At 28.8% G+C, this 22,363-nt stretch overlaps 3 protein-coding genes across 9 annotated transcripts in view; all 3 read left to right on the top strand.

Moving 5' to 3' along the window:
- The window catches only part of LOC123295218, a 73,851-nt gene extending 71,625 nt beyond the window's left edge, over nucleotides 1–2,226 (top strand). For all 7 annotated transcript variants that reach the window (XM_044876474.1, XM_044876476.1, XM_044876477.1 and 4 more), the window contains exon 5: nucleotides 942–2,226. In XM_044876474.1, coding sequence (XP_044732409.1) covers nucleotides 942–1,301 — 360 coding nt within the window. In that variant the 3' untranslated portion in view covers nucleotides 1,302–2,226. The remainder of the gene's footprint in view (nucleotides 1–941) is intronic.
- A 2,052-nt stretch (nucleotides 2,227–4,278) lies between these two features.
- LOC123296006 lies at nucleotides 4,279–6,308 on the top strand. Its single transcript, XM_044877467.1, has 2 exons — nucleotides 4,279–5,274; nucleotides 5,955–6,308. The coding sequence occupies exons 1-2, from the start codon at nucleotides 4,288–4,290 to the stop codon at nucleotides 6,306–6,308; spliced, it is 1,341 nt and encodes a 446-aa protein (XP_044733402.1). The 5' UTR covers nucleotides 4,279–4,287.
- An 8,631-nt stretch (nucleotides 6,309–14,939) lies between these two features.
- LOC123295128 (probable cytochrome P450 303a1) lies at nucleotides 14,940–18,324 on the top strand. The gene is made up of 3 exons (XM_044876355.1): nucleotides 14,940–15,985; nucleotides 17,113–17,230; nucleotides 17,296–18,324. The coding sequence occupies exons 1-3, from the start codon at nucleotides 14,940–14,942 to the stop codon at nucleotides 17,620–17,622; spliced, it is 1,491 nt and encodes a 496-aa protein (XP_044732290.1). The 3' UTR covers nucleotides 17,623–18,324.
- Nucleotides 18,325–22,363: the final 4,039 nt, after the last annotated feature.

The raw sequence follows: 22,363 nt of genomic DNA, 5'->3' as shown, positions 1-22,363 counted from the left end.
ATTTTGTGAGACAAAATTTGCTAAAGCCGTGGGAAAAGGATATACACCTTGTTTCTAAGGCTGAAGCTAAGTAATTTTACGATGGGACAAATACTACGCAAAAAAAATGGGGGGCCAAATAATGAAACACAAAGTAGTGCACATGCGAGTGGTTCAAAAAAAACTGAAGTAAGAAAAGATGATGTTGAGTCAAAAGATTATAGTGATTCTGAGTTTTCAAAAGAATCTGTGCGTGTTCATAATGAATATCGAAGAAAACATAAAGTCCCTGAATTGAAATATAACGAAAATGTAAGTTACCTTATTTCATTGTCTTAAATAATTGTAGTCGTCTAAAATTAACTCCAAGGGCATCGTTGCACTGACTAGCCGACCAATGAATCTTCCCCGTAACTTTGTATAAAAAGGTACTAAACAGCGAATAAAGGCCAAATTTTTCCGTTTCGAATCTCGGCAGCCATTATCAATTATAGAATTTATTAATCTTGCATGGATAAGAGCGGCAAAGTAGCCGCCTATGCTAGTAAAGGGTTTCTACAGTTTCCTCTCACGAATGTTAAGATAGGTCCTATAAAAAAGTCGACTGCGACCAAGTAATTTTCCAATCCATATCCTTTGCAATAGTTTCATCTCTGCCAACATCATGAATAATATAAGAATGTAACCGTAAATATAATGGCTTGGATAAGCTAAAAAAACACAGATAAGCTAAAATAATCACTATTGATGCACAATGAAAGTAAACTGCAATTTTTAAAATCCGGCGGTACGTAAATCATAATCTCCCGCAAATATAATATGACAAAAACTCGAATCTCAAAATAAAGAAAAAAAGATTTAACGGTCTACAAAACCTTATTTTTGTCGATTCCTTAAATATCTACCTGTTAGTCGAATCTAGCTAATACATATGAATTTAATAATTTTTAATTTTTTTGTAGCTAACAAAATATGCAAAAGAATGGGCAGAAAAATTAGCAGCCGAAGATCGTTTTTATCATCGTCCAGATTCAAAATATGGTGAAAATATTTTCTATTTATGGTCTTCAGATCCAAACGCAAAAGTTTCTCCAAAAGACGTATGCAAAAGTTGGTACGACGAGATAAAAGATTATTCGTTTGCGTCCGAGCCAAGAGCAATGAAAGCTGGTCATTTTACACAAATGATATGGAAAGGCAGCACAGAAATGGGCATGGCAATGGCAAGGGGACGTAATGGAAAAATTTATGTAGTTGCCAATTATAATCCACGTGGTAATATTGTTGGACAATTTAGTGCCAATGTACCTAGACCACGTTAATAAACACAAAAAAATAACTAAAAAGCAAAGTATAAACAAAAATATTGATTGCCCTAATTGAGATGTCGAAATTGAGAGTTAATAATTTGTTTTTTGCTAACAAATTTTCTATGTTCAATTAGGCTCTAAAAGTGATTGATTCCAAAGAATTTTATTTTATTTTAAGGATATTTGTTTTACTCGAATTACGTATTATTTTTATAAAAGAACATCCATTTTGATTTTAAATGTTATGACAGGACTATTAGTAAAAATCGAGAGTCAATTATTATATAAAATTATTTTTGAATAATAAAAAAGAATATGAATTGAATAAAACTACAAATTTGGTCCAAATTTTTATCTTTGAGTTTTCTTTGATTTGTATGGGGATAAGCATAGTTTTTCCCTTGAAAAAAACAATCTAAACAAAATCATCCAAAACATTTATGTATAGAATCACGCTTATTTATTTTCCTTTTCAACAATAGATTTTTCGATAATGAAAGTGTGCCCGTGAAATTAACCAATCATGTACACTAAGTTTAGTTGAAAAACGCATTTTTAAAACAATTAAGTAAATGACGATTTAAAGAATTTACTCTGTAATTTTTAAACTATTCAAAAGATTTAGTAGTTGCTAGTAATAGTAGCAACGACTAAAATCTTAAGACTTAATAACCAAGTTCATAAGCTTAAGTTAAGTATGGTTAGTCTCTTCCGTTATCAGGCATAACGTAGTAGGTGACGTAGTATTTTTTGTTCGGTTAATTTCACGATTATCTGTTCTAATACTCCACTATAAAAATGCGGAACAATTTCTTATGAATCTTGATACCTTATTTAACATTCTAAATAAAATTATTAAATTCTAAAAAATGTAATTAAAATTTATCTACAGACAATCTTGTAAAGAAAAAATTAGAGTAATTTGCAAAATTTGCGCGCCTCAAAGTTTAAAAAAAATCATTATAATTAGTGCCAAAGAATATGTTAGAACTAACACTAAATCATTCCATGTTTAAAAAAATAATGCAAAACATTTCTTGCACTTGCGGTATTATTTTTAGCTTCAATGACTGATATTAAAATATTTATGTATCCCATATCAAAACAAAAAAAAGCTTCAGTAAAGAAGCATATAATCTATGATAATCATAAGCAAGGCCTATTTCAACGTCACAAATAATAATTTAAGAAATTTTTAAAAAATCGTCCTAATATCAAGTTCACTATGTATTTTGCTAAATAAAATTATTTAGCGTTTATTATTTAATAAAAAAAAAACGTCCAATGTAATAAAGATAATGCTATTTTATGATAATGCCATGTAATAATTATTAAGGGCAAGTGTTATTGTAAAATAAAAAAAATGTTAATTCTTTATTGAAATTACCTCAAGAGGGATTTAGATAGCCCATATGTATACCCATCATATTTTTCAGCATTAAAAACGATCCAAAAAATTAGTAATAATCGTTAACTCCAAAAATATTTGATAAATTGGCGTAATTATTTTTGAATTAAAACGATTAAACGTATAAGTTGAACAGCTCCAAATGGTTCATGGAGTAGTGGCCGGGGATGGGCCAACCCATTTACGGTATCACAACGGACCCTATGGTCTAAGTGTGTCCCACCCCAGGACCTAAGGACCTAGCCACTCTAACCTAACCTAAGCTAACCTATTTGATAAAGAATTAACTAAAAAAAAAATAGTCGAAAATGGTATTAGCCTAGGAAATTTGTATAAAAAGCTTTGATATTTTTCAAGCACAAAAAATTATGTGTTAATAGTTGTTGTCCTGATTTTCTCAAATTTAATTAGAAGTCTTTTTGACACAATGGGTATAAACTATTAATTAAATGTTAATTTAGTAATTAATATTATGTATTTATTATTTTATTTTGTTTATTTATATATTTTTTTATTTTATTAATTATAATACATTTGTTATTCCAAAACATTCATAGAGGAATTGTATTTAATTTTAGGTATTCTTATCATTGTCTTATGTTTTATAAGACTGTGATATTATCATTTGTTTACTCTTTATATTTATAATTATTTGTTACCATTTAATTGTATAAAAAAAGGTTTGTAATAAAGAAGACTGACTTTGAAATTGAATTCAATAAAGTGATGTTACCAAATTTACAAAAAAATTAATTTTCTCCTAATGGATTTCTCTTCGTGAAAAATGGAGGTTCCCTGGTTGGCGCATAAAATGCTGGATGCTTCAAATATGTGGTTTTATATGTAGAACTCTATATAGACCGTGTTACCCCACGGATTTTTTTAAAATGATAAACATATACTTGAAGCTTCGTGAGTGGCTTGCTTTTGACGAGCCTACTAAAATTTCCTCTACGATTTTTATTTTGAAAAGGCTGCGTTTTCAAATGAGCATGATGACTTCATATCTGAGTTATAATTTTGAAAAGACGCAGAACGCAGGCGTTTTTAAAATTACTGGAAGACATTAAGTATATTTTTAAAGACTTAATCTAAAATTACCTTACACGATGAGATGAATTAAAAAAAATTGTATGCATAATTATTTTTATGAAAGGTTTTGTTTTCGAGCTTCCGATATCTTGTCTTTAGGCAAATATTACGGCGGATAGGTAGTACACGTTTTAAAAAATTTCAAAGAAATGTTTAATATTTTTTGTTTTATAGCAACAACTACGTTCCAGAATAGAACGAGAAGCTAATGAAGGAAACGAAATACCGAATATAGAACACCAAAAAGAAATACCGAAAACTTATTGTCAAAAGGACATACCGTTTACTAAAATTTCTCAAGCAAAGACTCCCGAAAAATTTGCTCAAGAATGTTTGGAAGCGCACAATAAATACCGGATGAAACATAGAGTACCTCCATTAATATTAAGTAAAAAATTATGTGAAGCTAGTCAAAAATGGGCAGATAAAACTGCTGCAAAAGGTACATTAGAGCAAAGTAAAAGTAGAAAAAATGGAGAAAATTTATATTGTAGCTGGATGTCCGGCCCTGATTATGAACCTTCAGGACATGAGCCAGTTGACAGTTGGTACGAAGAGCAAAGAGACTATCAATACGGAATTGAACCACTTAATTTACGTTCATCCTATTTTACACAAATAGTTTGGAAAAACACTAAAGAAATGGGTGTTGCATATTCGCGAGATAAAAACGGCTGTGTATACGTTATAGCAAAATATTATCCACCTGGTAATGTTTTTGGTCATTTTAATGATAACGTTCTACCCCCTGGTGGCGATCCTATCAGCAAACTATCAGATAATAATGTAGCCCATGCTACATTTAAATCATCAGAAAAATCTACCACGCCGTCTCAAGGAGATGGTGAAGATTATGGACGTTTTGAAACTGAATGTTTAAAAGCTCACAACGAATATAGAAAACTGCATGGAGCTGAACCATTAAAATTAACGCCTAAACTTTGCAAATACAGTAAAGAGTGGGCACACGAATTGGCTGTTAAGGGTGTAATAAAACATCGACAAAATCCGGAGTATGGGGAAAATGTCTATTGTACTCGCACCCCAAAAAATGGTAACATGAATGGTAAAGAACCAGTTGACCAATGGTATAGTGAAGTTAAAACTTACACATTTGGGCGTGAACCGAGATGTATACACAGTTGTGGGCATTTTACACAAGTGGTATGGAAAGGTAGTCGGGAATTAGGTGTAGCTGTAGCAAAAAGTCATAATCAATATATATTCGTAGTAGCAAATTATCTTCCACCAGGAAATATTGTTGGTGAATTTACAGAGAATGTTTTATCTCCTGTTTTTGGAAAAATACTTGAATCACAACAGCCTTCTATGAAAAGTATCAGTCTTTCTCACTTTTCCATAAAGAGTGCTTATAGTAAACCGATAAAAGATTATAACAGTAAAGAGTTTTCAGAAGAAGGAGTACGTATTCATAATCAATATCGAAAAAAACATCACGTTCCTGCATTGAAGTACAGTGAAAAAGTAAGTTGTGGCTCATATCCTATAACAATATTTGCGTAATTGTTGAATTCCTCGTATTTTTAACCCCCGAATCAAAAAGAGGGGTACTATAAGTTCAACCGCTATGTGCGTGTGTGTCTGTATTCCTGTGGCACCGTATCGCCTACACGAATGATCCTATTTTGATTTTTTTTGTTCGCTTTGAAAGGTAATTTAATTGAGATATGTTTCAAGCGTGAATTTAGGGTTCTGTACCCGGAACAACTAGAGAATAGGTGATGATCCTCAAAATCGGTTCAGTTTGGAGAAGGTTCTTAGGAAAAAGATAATTTAATGGAAAGTGCTCTTAGATATGTTTCAAGTGCAAGTTTAAGGTGCCTTATCGGAAAAATTTGTTAGGATTTTTTTGAATTTTGAAAATTTCTCTTGTTAAAACATTTGTCTCTATTGGTATTAACTTTATCTTACAAAATTGTCGACTTCGAAAAATAGTTAATAATTTAGAGCTGATGTATAAAACAAATTCTGGCATTTAGAACTCAACATTTTGGTAAATTCTAAAATTTTAAAATAATTTAAACGATTAAGGTAATTTAAATTTTTTATAGTAATGTAGAATGTAGACGCTACAAATATCGACGAATGAGGGTCTTTAAGAACGGAGTTATAACTGTACAATATATTTGATTCTTTTTTTATAGCTAACAACATTAGCACAAGATTGGGCAAATAAATTAGCAACAGATGATCGCTTTTATCATCGCCCCGACATAGAATACGGTGAAAGTTTGTTCTATTCATGGGTTCCAAATGAAAATGCAATTGTTACGCCAAGCGATGTATGTAAATTTTGGTACTCAGAAGTAAAAGATTATATATTTACATCTGAGCCAAAAAATATGCGAACTGGACATTTTACACAAATGGTATGGAAAAATACACAAGAAATGGGTATGGCAATGGCCAGAGGGCTTAATGGAAAAATTTATGTAGTTGCTAACTATTATCCACGTGGTAACGTTGTTGGAGAATTTATGGCTAATGTTTCCAGATAACATTAAACATATTCCGTTTTTGACATTAATTTACTTATCTTTCGAAAAAACAGTTTAATTTAAAAAGAATTTAAATGCGTTACTTTTCGAAAATAATATTAGTAAAGCATAAAAGAAAATTATATTAAGTGGCCAATTCATTTTTGTTTATGTTTTTTGTTAATTATTTATTTTTATTAAAGGCTGAGTAATAATTAATATAAAAAAAGAAAACTGAATGGAAATTTTTAATAAACTAATGTTAATAAATCTAAAAAAAATATTTAATTAAAAAATAGATTTCAAAATAACGCTAATTTGCAAAATAATTCGGAGTATAGTTAAAAATACGCATCCTCAATTTTAGTCAACGTTGGGCATCCGCCTTCAGAAATTCGAGGGTTTCCATATGGAACTGGTCACTGATAAAGTAAGGAGCTGGAAAGGTACGGGAGGAAATTGTGTTACTTATAGGGCAATAATATCGAAAACGTAGACAGTAAAAAAAATATTTTGGGACAAGGTTTTTCAAAAGGAAAAAAATGGCAGCGACATTTTTTCAAAATAGACATTTGAAAATATTAAGCTTCCTAATAAACTGGAAATATTTAAAAGCATATATTTAAAGACGCTTATGGGGTTTAAACAGAATAAAGCAAAGGCTACCAAGAATCCGATTGAGAGTCTGCATTGCAGACCGAGTCCTTTAATCTGATTTAACCTAACCTGAAATTGAAGTTGGAGTTGAATAACCTGAAATTCTTAAAACTGTTTAATTATTAAAAAATTGTAACATGGTTTTTTATTTAATATATGCAGATACCCGCCCGCTATGTTGGGCAATTTCAACTTTATAAACAAAGGCCATCGTGTTTTACACACTTTTCTTGACCTCACTCCTCCTCTTTGTTCACAATTTTATGGATTTTAATCTTTTGGTGAGGAACCCTTATTTTTTTTAAATAAAATCGAGCCCGTGATACCTGCTGATAATGTAACGTTTTACAGGTGAAATAATTTTGAAAATATTTAATTAAAAAATGGCGAATATCAACTTCGATGCAATTCACCCCCAAAATCACTTTCTATCCCTTTAGGTTTATCCTCTGCTAGGGGTACCCCCCGTTAGGCGATGTGTTTAAATAAAATACGAAACACGTCTTCCAGCAATGAATGTTTATGCCAAATTTTTTAGTATTTTATTTGCATAGATAGATAATAGTTAAATTTTTTGGTTCAGTATCTCAGCACAAAAAATGGGTGGAAAGTACACTTGATAATGGGAAAATAAAATGTATCTACATTAAACTATAGGTACTAAAATAAAAAAACTGACAAACTATTAAATCGGTAGCATTTTTGTTCAATAATTCAATTGGAATTTGAAATGATTAATTCGTTTTACATTGAAGAAAATTCAAGGAATACCATTTTTAGATTTTTAGCATAAAAGTATTATATTTTTATGATAATTGAAGGAAACTCATTAAAAAAAGTTGTTATAGCTAGCTAAATAAAATAAATACACGATTAGCGATGTGTGTATTAAACCTAAATGACTCAGTTACTCTAACATAATATTTTTTCATCTTTTGTTAAAGTTACTATAGCTAATAAAAACTGTGTGAAGGTAATTTTTAGAACCATATAAAAAAAACTGGGAAATTCCTATATTCCGTCACTTCCATATCAATACCATCTTTTAGAAATATTTGAACTTATTTTGAATTTTAAGATTTAAAAAAAAATTTGAATCGATCTTTAGTTTTTGCTTAGCAATAAAATTGAACACTGTGTATATGTATATGACCAGATCATTAGACCAGGCATGGGCAAATGCGACTCAGAGAAGTCCCTCGGACTCCTCACTTAAAATACGAGTAAGACAGTGACAATTTTACTAGCGACAACCTAAAATACGAGTAAGACAGAGAAATAACAATTTCTTTTCTACCTATCTTATTACAATTAGAGAAACTGAGATGGGTAGAAATTTCGTATACTCGTCTCGCTTCCTCCTCTATGAGCAATGCGGTCTTGGATAAAGAGACATACAATAAAGTTTATGACACACAATAAAGTTATAACAATGGTGACTTCGACTTAAAATAACTAGCCCATGCCTATAAGGAAGCTCAATAAAGAAGCACATGCCGTCAGAATTCGAGGATTTTTTATTAAAAACTGAAAAAAAAATTATCAAATTTAGATTAAATTTGATAATTTTCGCAAAAATAATGACACTTGAGGGTTACTAATTTCAAATTTACAAATAATGAATAATTTATTCAAAAACTAGATGACAATATAAGAATAATCATTTCAAAAAAGTAATTGGCAGCTGTATATTAATTTGGAGTTTAAATTCTATAAATTTTTGGTTGTAAACTTTGATGTTAAACGATAATAAAATTGTTTTTTCTATTTAAAAACTTTTCAGCGATCTAGATAAATTTACATATCAGTGTTTATAAAAATAAAATCAGAGAACAGTACACTAAGAATAAAAATTAAAAATAAAACACGTTTTATACATTTCCATATTGGATTCGTAAATAAGATGCATTTTTAATTCACGTATTCACTTAGTTTAGAGGTTGAATGATTTAAGAAGATTTTTTCTATACCTGTATACGCGTGCACAGTCAGTGACGGAACCATTAGACGGATATTAAGGCAAATGCCTAGGGTCCCTGCATCGACTAAGGACCTCTGGAAATGGTCAAAAGAGAAAAAGGCAAATTTGTGCGAGAAGGGTCCTATAAGAAAGTGCCAAGTTTACCAAGTTTTACTAGAATAAAAATTATCCTATTAGTCTATAAATATTTATTAAGGGATTCCCTACTATAGTTATGTGCGTCGGGGTCAAAGATATCCATTTTTTTTGGCTAACCCCCCAGGGGTCTGTAACCCCTCATAATATTTATATATTTGATTAAAAAATCAAATCAATATATTAATGAGTTCCAATCCTGTAAGCGTTAAATAGCTTTAAAAATATATAGACACTTTCTAGGATGTCGGCTTGAACTTAACCTGATATAATGTAGAGAGTATGTAGCATTCGGAAAACTTTTTGCAAAATATTCTTGATAAATTAATTATGTATGTATTGTCTTTTATGTTAATTAATTAAACAAGTATTCATAAATAAACTGTTTTGTTGACGCTAGGTCATTGCTTTCATGTATTAAGCATACGTGAAAATTTCATCTGGAACGAAGAAAATCAGAATGACTAATATTGGTTACTTTATAAGGAAAATTAGTTATAAGTTAAAAATATGACTTTTAAATGAAAATTTTCCATATAAAAGTTTATTATCTGCCCACTTAACTAGGATTTTGGGGTATATTTATGGAATGGGACAAGTTAGAACTGAACATTGCCAATTGATGTAATTTGTTTGCATTTTGGGAACTAATTAACAATTCCGATTATAGGATATGTAACCTCCAGTTATGTTACTTGTAGTTTAAGAATTCTATAGAGAGCCAAGTGCACGAGGTCAACTTACCTATGTCGATATCTAGGATTTATAAAAATTGGGGCGTGTCCCAAATGGAACTACTGTTCGACTCATTCAATTTGACCCAACTCTGCCTAACTAATTAGTTAGCTAAGTTGGAGATTTCCATACTTAGTTATGATAAAACTGCATTAAGCGGAGAAATAGACTATAAAATATTAAGGATGTACGAGCGCCAGGGCAATTTTGGTTAAAAGGCTTGATTTTCTTTTATATATAAAATTGGATTAAGTCTACTATTTAAATTAAAGTTAAAACTTTAACTTTATAAATTATTGAAAGCAAACAAAAAACCCGTTGTGCCCGACTAATTAAGGATGTATGAGCATGGAAGTGGGGACACAAAATAAAAAAATATATTTTTTCAATTTTGATGGTGAATTATATTATACTTTGACAATATAAGACGAAAAGTAAGAATCAAATTTTTCGAAATCTGAAGTAATTTTCAAAATATGTAAAAATTAAAAATGTTTTTTAATTATTTAGCTTTCAATATTTCGAAAAGCAAGGCAGATATCGAAAAATTTTATTCTTATTTTTCATGAAGTTATAACCGAAATCATCATCAAAGTTGAAAATAAGGTACATTTAATTTCAACTACAAGTTTAAACTTGCCTTTTCGCTCGTACTACCTTAACTAAATATTTTAATGTGAATGAATATTAAAAATATGCTAAATTTGTTATATTTCGTCCAGTAAATATGACTTCCAGATTCGCGTTGTCTTAATTTAAAATTTGTCTATTTTTAAAATGAATAAATTTTAGTGGAAGGTGATAAAAGTTGATATCCAAAAGACAACACCCTTACATTAAAAAAAAAAACACGTATGCATGTAGTTATATATATCTGTTTATGTATTTGCCTATACACACATAGGCATATATTATACAAATGAGTACATTTTCCAACTTTAATTTAGCTATAACATGAAATCATGTCATTTTCATGACATGTGACCATGGGAACTTTTCTTTAGAATGACTTAAACTATCTTTTGCCAAAATTTGAAAAAGTTTGACCGACATGCAGATTACATCTAATTTGTGCGAGGTCTAAAAGACCTCGCTCATTGATTAGATAAAATTACATTAGAGAAAGTTCTTTACGCTTTGTCTTAATATTTTTTTTTTTGACAAATTATTTGAATATTGTGGTATAACGTTTATAAAACTAGATTATAACAAAAATTTTGAAAGTCAAAATTTTGAAATAGTAAGGATCAGAAATTCTAAGAATAAAAACTATCCCCATAATAAACTTTGATTAAAATATATCCGTTTTGGAGATAACTATATAACTTTTTGGAAGTGGGAGATTTATTATAAAAGGTGAAAGATATTGCAAATACAGATTTAATTTGTGCATTTGTTGTTGTTTAGTGAAAGTGATTATTACATATTACATATTATATCAAAGTAAGAGTATAATAGGTAACAACATTTATTTAAAAAAACCTGTGTGATTGTTTACAATAATTTATTTTCCTGTGTTATTTATCAAGGTATTCTTCTTCTGTTCAATCATTTATATTAAATGCCTTACAACTTTGTCAGAGTCAATCAACTTGGAAAAGTGTATTAACTTCTTTTATTTTATATGGAAATACTGTTTTAAATTTCCATTGTTTATAATTTTTATATTTTCCGATTCTTTTAAAAAGAAAATTTTGTTTGTAACCGGGAAAAATACTCCTATTTCGTTATGAAAAATAAATACATGTGAAATTAAAAAGTTAAAAGATGTTCAAAGATAGTTAACTTATAAGGATATTTTATATTTTTATACCATGTATATATGAAATATACATAGTATATTAAGTTTAGTCCCAAGTTTGTAACGCTTAAAAATATTGATGCTACGAACAAAATTTTAAATTAAATGTAAAAAATGTTCCTTATAATTAACGAACTATTGTTTGAAACATTTTTTCGTAAACATCACTGTTTACCCGCGAGAGTTCAAATTAGGCGCAATTTCTACAGTATGTACTATATGGGAATATCAGTTATGTATGTATGACATGTATGTATGTGTAATGTGACAGTGTAACCAACACAGTATTTACATGGTATTTCAACAATTAACTCAGTCAATTGTTTATTTTCACTTGTTCATTTTTTATGATTAATTTCGATAAATGGTACATGCAGACTCCGGAAAAGAGATACATACAGACTCAATGTAATTGATATAACATAATTCTGGATATGGTCAATAAAATGACCTGTACTTCTTATTCTTTATAATTTTCCAAAAAGAAACCTGGATGGATACAAAGTAGACATTTTGGATCTCCCCGAGACCAATCTTGCAAATATATTAACAATTTGGCTAATTCTAATAAAACCTCGAAAAAGCTTTGTTAGAAATCCAAATAAAAAACAACTCTCTTCTCAAAAGATTGAGAAACAAACTTTTTTTTAGTAATTAATCCAAAAGTCGTGGAATTTAAGGGCTTAAGCATGAGTACAGTTTGATTTAACAAAAAATAATCGTATAAAAGTACATACAAAATACTCTATAAAAAGTCTATGCCCCCTCCAGTAAAATTTCTGGATCTTCGCTTAGCAAGATCAGTGCGGCGCTTAAAACGCTAAGAATACAAAATTTAAACCTTCAAAATGCAGATTTATTTAACTTCTGTTTGCCGCAATTGGAAAAAAGTAAGAATTCAAATTTAGTCTTAATCACAAAGTTATATTCCATAATCTTGTTTGTAGTTAAAAACTACATCAAAATGAGTATCAAAAGTTCATTAGAAAAATCTTACTTTTGTCCAAATTTTAAAATGACTCATTTTCTGGAAATATTACCTACGAAATTCACTTTTTTATGAAAAACAAAATGCATTTATCGTCTAATAAGATGCACAGTATTCATCACCATATGACTTAAATCCGACAATGCTTTATTTGTGAGATAAAGGATTTTAAAAAGCAGTTAAAAAAATTTCCGTTTGAAATTCTTGATTTCATAATTTATACCATTTATGCATTCTAGTTGATACAATTTCTTTATTGATTTCGATGCGTAGCTACTATTGACCCGGGACGTTCTTTTAAAAAAGTACTATTTCCTGACCATTTTCCGAGTTTAATTTCGAAAATGATCGTTTGAATCGGTTTTTACTTTGATAATATTGACGAAATGCAAAATAATTTGTAAAATTGAAAGAATATTCCAAATTATAAATTGGGTAGATTTATTTTTTTTAAAATTACTTAATCTTGTTTTGTTTTTTGAAAGTATAATATTTATTTTTCTAGATACAAATAAAAAACAAACAATTCCACGAATACTAAAAAATGATTATCTAGCAGTAATCAAATTAACCACTTTCTTTCTCGCTAAATAATTATTATATAATCATATTACTCATATATGCGAAGATAAAATATTATTTTGTTTATTAATTTCAGATATTATTATTATTTTAATATACATGTATACAGTTTATTAACAATATTATACTACTTTCTCCAAGCTACAACATATACTTACAGCATCTTTCTCTCAGTAGCGTACCTACAAACAAATATTTATCTTAAACTTATTATTAAAATTAAGAAATTCATTATCAAAGTCAAGTGGGCGGTCAAGTTGAATTAATTAAATTAATAATAATTAGCATAGCATTTCTTTTTTTTTTAAATTGGTTGCTCAAATGATTATATTCGGATATCGGATGAATTATTATACAGTAGAACGTCGGTAAATACATTTTTTTGTTTCCATCTTTTCAGAGGCTTAACTTCTAACTTAAAATACAAAGCCTCTATAACTTAAACGAATAATTTTGGCACTGGACGTGTAAACTTCAAGTAATGATTTACCGACTTCAATATCTTAAATCATCTATATTTTTAATTTTTTTTTATTCAAAATTTAACCACCCAGGGTGAGCGTTATATTCCCTAGGCGTTCTAGAAAATTCAATACAAAGAGACTTTACAAAGATTTGTTATTTTATCATATGGAACGATAATTTTTTTTCTTTTTGAAATATATTTTAATAATTTGTACTTTCTACACCACTGATTAGTACAGAAGGAAATTCTCACAGTTTTATGTTTATTTATATTACTTTATAAAGCGGAAGTAGATACGAGTAATATTTACACGTATGTTGTATACGAGTAAACATTTTATATGTGCACCTCATACTTGTAAAATTAAATTAGAAAAAAACCCTATAATTTGCCTCTTATTACCTTTCTAAATAATAATCCAATAAAAAAAAAGATAACATAAAATTAATTAGATAGAAAGAAGGTTTTTAAAACCAAACAACTTTTGGTTTAAATTTTCTTTATACTCAATAGATTTGCTTTAATTTCAAAGATAAAAAGCTGAAGATTTTGAATCCAAAAGTTTTATTTTCTTGAACAAACAACAAATTTCTCAAAACCTTAAGAAACTCGGTTTTTCAAAATAAATTTTAGTATTTTATAGTCAAAACCAGATCAAATTAACCGGTCCAACTTGGGATTGAATATTTGAATGCATATCCATTTAAAAAATATACCTACTTTTAATTTGGAACTATTTTATGAAAACTTTTTTTCTATAACAATTTTGGAATTTATTTTTCTCAACTTCTATTGGAATTGCTATGTGAGTTGTTGAAGATGAAAAATCATAAAAAAGATATTAGAGTAAAGGATCTTTAGTTCATGGATATGGAATTAGAGTATAGAAATAGACGGTTTAAAACCGTTAAATTGTTCTTTTAAAAATAATTATTTTAGAGGTCAAATATCTTATTCCGGACTGGGCACGAGTTGGACAATCGTCTAGATCTGTTTTAAAAAATCAGGGAAAAAACATCCTCGGAAAAATAGCGAAGGAAAAAATAGACCGAAAAAAATAGAGTTGGTAACAACCCGGAAAAATAAAAACCTAAAACAAAAAGACGAGAATGAATTCGATAGTAATGAGTGTTAAAATATTTATAAAATCGTGAATTTTTTCTTTTGATTCGAATTTGTATACTCTACCCTGATATAATAATATGGTTAATCTCAGCCCTGATATAATACTAATAAAAGGGTTTTACCTCTATTTTTCAGTTATTAGTTTTAATTTATATTATAAAGTGAAATTTGTTTTTTTTCAGATGTGGCTGGTAATAATACTATTTTTTGTAATATTAGTCCTGCTGTATATAGACACTTTAAAGCCGAAAAATTTTCCGCCTGGTCCCAAATGGCTACCGTTATTAGGCAATATATTATTAATCCATCGTTTACGTAAACAAAATGGTTTTTTATATAAAGTTATAGCAAAAATGGCACAAAAAGATGGGATTGTTGGTTTAAAAATTGGTAAAGATAAAATTGTTATTGGATACAGTCCCGAAGCTGTCAAAGCTATCCATAAGAGTGAAGATCTACAAGGCCGACCACATGGGCCATTTTATCAAACACGTACATGGGGCTTACGACGTGGTTTACTTCTAACTGATGGAGAATTTTGGAGTGAACAACGACGTTTTGCATTAAGACAATTACACGAATTTGGATATGGAAGTCGAAATATGTCATCTTTAGTCGAAGATGAATGTGCTCAATTAATGAAAGATGTTAAAGAAAAATTAGCAGAATCCAATAAAAATCAAGCGGTATTACAAATGGATACATTTTTCGGTGTTTATGTACTGAATACGTTATGGACTATGATGGCGAGCATTCGATATAATGCAGATGACAAAGAATTAGGGTTATTGCAAAATTTATTAAACGATTTATTCGAAAATATCGATATGGTTGGATCATTGTTCAGTCAATTTCCAATCTTACAATATGTCGCACCAGAATCTTCAGGCTATAACTTCTTCATCGAAATTCATAAAAATATTTGGAAATTTATTCGTAATGAAATTGAAAATCATAAAAATACCTACAAGGATGGTCATATCCGTGATTTCATCGATGCGTATTTAGAAGTTTTACAATCGGAGGATAAACGTTCTAGTTTCTCAGAACTGCAATTAGTTGCCGTGTGTATGGATTTCTTTATTGCTGGTTCTGAAACTACAAGCAAAACATTAGGATTTGGATTTTTATATTTATTATTAAACCCTGATGTACAACGGAAGGCACAAGAAGAAATTGATCGTGTCGTCGGCCCAGATCGTATGCCACAGTTATCTGATCGCGATCAGTAAGTATTGAGAGAAAGATTTTATGTAATGTGTTTGATAACGTCATTAAACTTTTACTCTCTTGAAAGTGAAAGTCGATATATTACTTTTTTTTTCATTTTGATATAATTTTTTATTATTATTTCCAAAATATTATTTTTTATTATTAAATTTCTAACGGGATGTTTTATTTCAGTCACGTGTTATTATGAAGCTGGAATTTTTCTAATATATTCTAATGTATTAGCTTACTTTTATTGATATTTTATTGACAATCACAAACTTTCTTATCTTAATTTTTTATTAAAATATATCCTAAAAAGTACAATGTAATTTTTAAATATAATGTAAAATTTAACGTAGAAATGTGTGAGATAAGGATAAGGTAAAAAATTATGAAAAAAAGATAACCTTTCGCGCTTTCCTGTCCTTTCCAATTTATAAAAACTCTTATAAATCTACGATTTAACTCAGAGGTTCCCAAAATTTTTTGTCTCTTAGACCATTTGCTAGTTTTTCATTACATAGATAAACCCCTGCCACGCAATGCCAAATTCAGATAGTATAGTGTGGATCTACCCTAAGCTGTTTTCCCACAGTTGGTCGTCCTTTTCAAAAAAATTTCCGTAAACTTTCACTTTTTATAGTCAACAAGTATCTTCAATATTTTTAACTTTTAACCTTTGTTCCTTCACCTGTCCTTTTTGAAAGCACCTTTACCTAAATTTTTATTTTCGCTAGGGTTTGCCTCAATTACGCTGCTCCTGTATGTCCCCTATTCTAGTTTTCGCTACCGCAGATGCCTTTTGCTTTCGATTTGGGGGTCGATATAGACCACTTTGGGAATGTCTGATATTTCCTATATCAGCTAAAAATATTAAGAAACCGAAAATTACAAATCAAGCTTAAAATTGTATTCAAATTGAAAGGATTGTCATCATAAGTTCCTAATTAGGAAACTAATAATCATCTTCTTGCTAAAAAACTTGCACGTTGTTGATTTGCCAAAAAATAGATATTTTGCTTAAAGCATTTTTTTAAAATGTTTCAAATGTTCACAATTAAATTGAGATGCTTCCTTATGGAACACATTCCTTAATGCATTTGAGATAAGTAATTTTCTAATTAGTATTTGCTTTTATTTTAGAATGCCATATATGAATGCATTTGTTTTGGAATCAGTCAGGATGTTTATGTTCCGTGCATTTGGAGTTCCTCATCGTGCTTTACGTGATACCAAATTATTAGGTTACGACATTCCAAAGGTAAAATCCAAATTATTCACTAAGAAATTTAGTATTCAAAATAATGCTTTTTAAAAATTTTCCAGGATACAATGGTTTTGGCAAATTTCTATGGTGTATTACGTGATTGGGAAGATCCAGATGCATTCCGACCAGAACGTTTTATTGAAAACGGTAAAGTGGTTACACCAGACTTATTCATTCCATTTGGATTTGGAAAACATCGTTGTGTTGGAGAATCATTAGCCAAAGCAAATATATTCTTATTTTCAGCCTCGTTATTACAGAAATTTAATTTTAGTGTAGTACCTGGTACAAAACCACCATCGACTAGTGGTGTTGATAGTTGTACCCCATCAACGGGGCCATTTAAAGCTTTAGTAACGTACCGAAATCAAAACTTAGCGGCTTAGTTAGGAAAATACGAAATTTTATTTATTTTGTGTTGTTAAATTTTACCTTTATAGTCACATCGCACGAAATTTGTTATTGAGAATAACAGCATGTCAATCACGAACTCAAACCCCACCAAAACTGGATAAAGAACAAATATACCTTTGCAAAAAAACCTCTTTTAGAATTACGTAGCCCTCAGGTCAATGATCGATGCAGACCAACAGACGCAAGAAATTACCAATATGAGAAATGTAAAGCTCAATAATTAAATTCCAAACGTTAAAACTCTAGAATTCTATCTGTTTATTTAGCAAAAGATATAGTTATCATTCATTTTCTAAATTGAATGTGGTTTTGGGCTCTAAAACATGCTCTAGGGCTTGGAAGAGTGTATAGAATAAACTTAGAAGAGGTCATTATTGAATTGGATCTTTCCAGAAACCATACAGTTAAAAATAAATCGTTGTTTCTAGCTGACCTGCTTGTTTTGGTAAAAACGCCACTTGATTTTTGTCAGATTTGTCTGTGCTGATAAAAGACTCTGTGCTGATAAAAGTCCTGATTCCTGGCCTACTCGAGATCCAGTCTTGCTTTACAGAGCATACGTTACGTGATGTGACTATTAGTATAGTTGTTAAGTTGTTCGATCAATTATCCAAGATTTTTCTAGAAAATCTAGATTGGACTGATATTTATATTGATTACGTTTAAAAAATGGTTTTCTCTTACAATAGACATGTTATTTTTGTTGATAATTGTAAATTAGGCCGGGATCGTTGCAAATTTTGATCATACGGTTTTTTCTAGGCAGAAAATACTGAAATATGTAAATAGTTCACTTAAAAAATGTATACATTTTTTTTAAATAATATATTTTGTTTTAGAAATTAATTTGAAAATAAAAAAATTAAAATCTATTATTTATAATTTCTTTTAGTATCCTGCCATAGCAATACTTGTTTAAATTACAGTAGCATATTGAATTTGGTGAAAAAATATTTTTCAAGGCGTTAAAGCATAGTCAAGTAGTTTAACAGAATAAGAGATAGGACTAATTTTTTTTTTATTACTTCAACTGAAGAATTCTCACTTCACGAATAGAAGCGTATTTGATCTGCTTAACGCTTAAACAATTTCATCCGTTTTCTATTTGATGGCTTAATGGTACTCAATTTAAAGTATCAGTTTTTCATAAGGACCGTCTCTAATAAGAAGCAAAAGTGGGTTGTATTTTTCCTATGGCAATTACTATCACATTAAAAAGGTTTTCAATGCAATGCGACTCGGTTATCTCAACCAAATATAGTACAGTCAAAGCTGTAACAAATTAACAAAATGAAATAAACCGCTCACTTTTTGCTAAAACCTGATAGAATGTGTTTCTTAAGTGTCAAATACCATTTGTAAACTATGAGTTAGTTGCGTAAATGGTTTTATAAACAATAAATTGTTTATTAAATAAAACGGTCCATGTTGATGAAGTTGACTTAAAAAATTATGCAACTTGTATTACGTTCATGTTATACAAGTATAAGATTAATGTTTTGCATGGCTGAATGTTTATCAAATAATCACACAACATGTAGACAACATGTGTAATACAAGTTGCCTGATTATTAATTTTTTAAGACGACTTTTACATAGACACTTTTATTTAATTAATAATTTATTGTTTATTAACAAATAGAAATATTTGAAAAACTAGCTCATGGTTTACGAATCATATTTGACACTTAATTAAGAAATTCATTCCACCAGGTTTTGGTTTTTGGCAAAAAGTTTGCGTATTATTTGCTTTTCCTTTATTCGCCGATGTTTATAACATCTTTGGCTGTCCTAATAATGGTTAATAAATTTTTGTATTTATGCCATATTCGTTCAATTTTTTTAATCAAATTTGAATACTAAAAGTACAGTAGAATTTTTAGTAGAATCAATAAGATCTGATTTGTAGGATGAAAACACGGATAAACAACTAACACTACTCTCTTCATTACACCACATTCTAATAAAGTGAATTGGATTGTTTTAGGGAGATAATCTGTTAAATATGGTGTAAATTTGTTACTTTTAGAAATTGTTCATCCCAGAAAAATTATCTTGTACTTTCTTTGATTCTAGTAAAAATAGGAGACAAGTAAATAAAAACCTCATAAAATATTTTGTGTTAATTTTATTTATAATAATATACAATGATCATATCAAAATTATGACATATATTCGACATTAATTAATATTAAAATGTAATTAATAATATTTTAGACATTTTTCTTCTTTCATTTTATTTTAAATCTTTATAGTTAACATCATCCTTTACAATTTTCTGTTCTTTGATTCGAATAACATAGAATATACATAGATTCCAAGTGATATATTTGAGATTAGAAAATTCAACTTTAATTGAAAATGAACCAAACTTAATTTTACTTAAAATTTAAAACTATCTTACACCAAAAATGTCTGTCGTTTCATTGTATTTTTTGTTAAATTCTTCCAATTTTCTCATTGTTTATGTTAGTTTGAACTATTTTGACTGACTCTCGGGGTAGTAAAAAAGCATTTCTTATAAGACAATATAAATAATTAACTATTTTAGAGTTCTTCAAGGAATGAAAAAATATGTGAATTTTTATTTAATTGCTGAAATGACCATCCAGACCCAGACGATAGACAGACTTTTGTATAGTAATCCACACAGTTAAATCCAAGACTGTATTCGGAGTGGATAGTAAACACAAACATCTCTCACATAGAAATTATAAAGAATAATTTTTTATGAAAGATTATGTAATTTTCTATGTTATTCTAAAAAATCAATTTTTTTTTTTTGAAAATGATTACAACCAGTATTTCAAATACATTATGGCACATTTATGGTCAAATATTAGTTTAGGTAATAAGGTGCGTGCATTTTTAGTTAGTTTACTCATACAAGGAAAATGAATTGTTTAGCATAATATTTCTCATAAGAATTATGTTTAAGAGATTTATTTATTTTATGATATTCGTTTATGAAAACAAAGAAAAAGAAATTTAAAACTAGTCAACAAAATATACAAAAAAATTGTTTTATAAAAATAATGCTTTTTATTAATTTTTGTAAAATAATATCTTTATTTTGTTTAATTAACAATTGACTGACAATTGTTAATGTAGAGACATCTATGAGATTGAAGTATAAGCAATCGGGAAAAGGTAAAATATATACAAAACGAGGTAAGTGCAAGAACATAATGTTTTGGTTCTCAATACCTTAAATTTAACGAAAAGAATATATGAGATAAACATAGTTGTTTTTGCTTTCCCTATTTTCGCAATTTTAGTTTTACTTTGAGCACTTCTGGGGACTCAATAAAATTTATTTAACTTTTATGTTCGAAAAACTAAATTGGACAAACACAATGGGCAATCAGGTATTTGTCACACGGAAAACTGTGCGGAATAATGGTGTTAGAATTGCCTTTTTAAGGCTTACTTTTTTTTCGAGCCATATTAGATTATGATATTTAGAATGTGTTCTTACAATTACCAACGTCTAAAAAACTAAGGATATTAAAATATTTTTAAATCGTAATGAAAAGCAAGAAATACCTTTTTAATTTCTAAAATAACTTTTTAATAATCAGAAAAGTATACCCGTAGCAAAGATCCAATTTAAAATATAAAATATTTTAATCATATAGATCAGATCTCCATAGTAATTTTTACAATTAGGGTACCACTTATTTACAATTGAGTAAGAAAATTTGTTTGATCATACATTGAAAAATTAAAATATTATTTTAATAATTATGAGAAATAATTAGTAAAATTATGATAGTCTAACACTTAATTAGGATATCACAGCAAGTGGTGTTTACTTAATATGGTGGACATTTATTTATTTTTTTGTTATTATGTTAGAAAAAAATATTTCATACATAACAAATTTTCTACCCCAGATTTTTGTAGATAAGAGATTTTTAGTTATCGTTCAACCACGACAGAAACATTTCGTTTCATTCAACATCTCATATTTTAAAAGAAGGAAGATATAATTGCGCCACTTATTTTGTAACAGATTAGTTTTTTGTTGTTGAGTAATTATTTTATGATTATGACATTCAAGTTAGCACATAAAATAATAATCAAACACCTAGCGACGAAATCGGTGCTGTTTTACGGGGAAAAAATCATCACCAGTTTGTATTGTATGTATGAAATATTTTTAATAATATGCTTAAATATTTATTTATTTTGTAAATAAATACAAGTAATATATTTTAATGTGATTTTAGTGCGGATTTCTTCATCTAAAAGAAAGAAAATTTCCAGTTTTCACTATCAAATTATTCAATTAACTTTTACCGAATTTTTGGTGAATTCTGATAGCAGGAAATTGAATATTTTTTGTTCCGTATAATGTTAATTGCATTTTATGAGAAATTTGACTTCTGAGTTATACACAAACAAATCTACTTAACATATACAGAAACGAAAAAGCTTTTTCCAAATTTCGATCTGATGCGTTTTTCCGAAATAATTAAAAAAAATCAATAAATTTGTCAAAAAACCTAGAGAAGCTTCACTAGGAAGCAAAAAGGGCTTAAAAATTGGAGCAATAGGGCCTCAATCAACATCCAGAAGATTAATCTATAAACTTTTCTGAACAAGAATCAATTGACTCATCTAAATCAACACATTCAAGACCTATCACATGATGGGGGATCATTTTATTTATTATAATTTTATACACGAAATAAGGATCATTTTAACTTA

Source organism: Chrysoperla carnea, chromosome 3 (genome assembly GCF_905475395.1).
Source record: "Chrysoperla carnea chromosome 3, inChrCarn1.1, whole genome shotgun sequence".
Classification (NCBI taxonomy): Eukaryota; Metazoa; Arthropoda; class Insecta; order Neuroptera; family Chrysopidae; genus Chrysoperla; species Chrysoperla carnea.
This window is presented reverse-complemented; position numbering and strand designations above follow the sequence as displayed.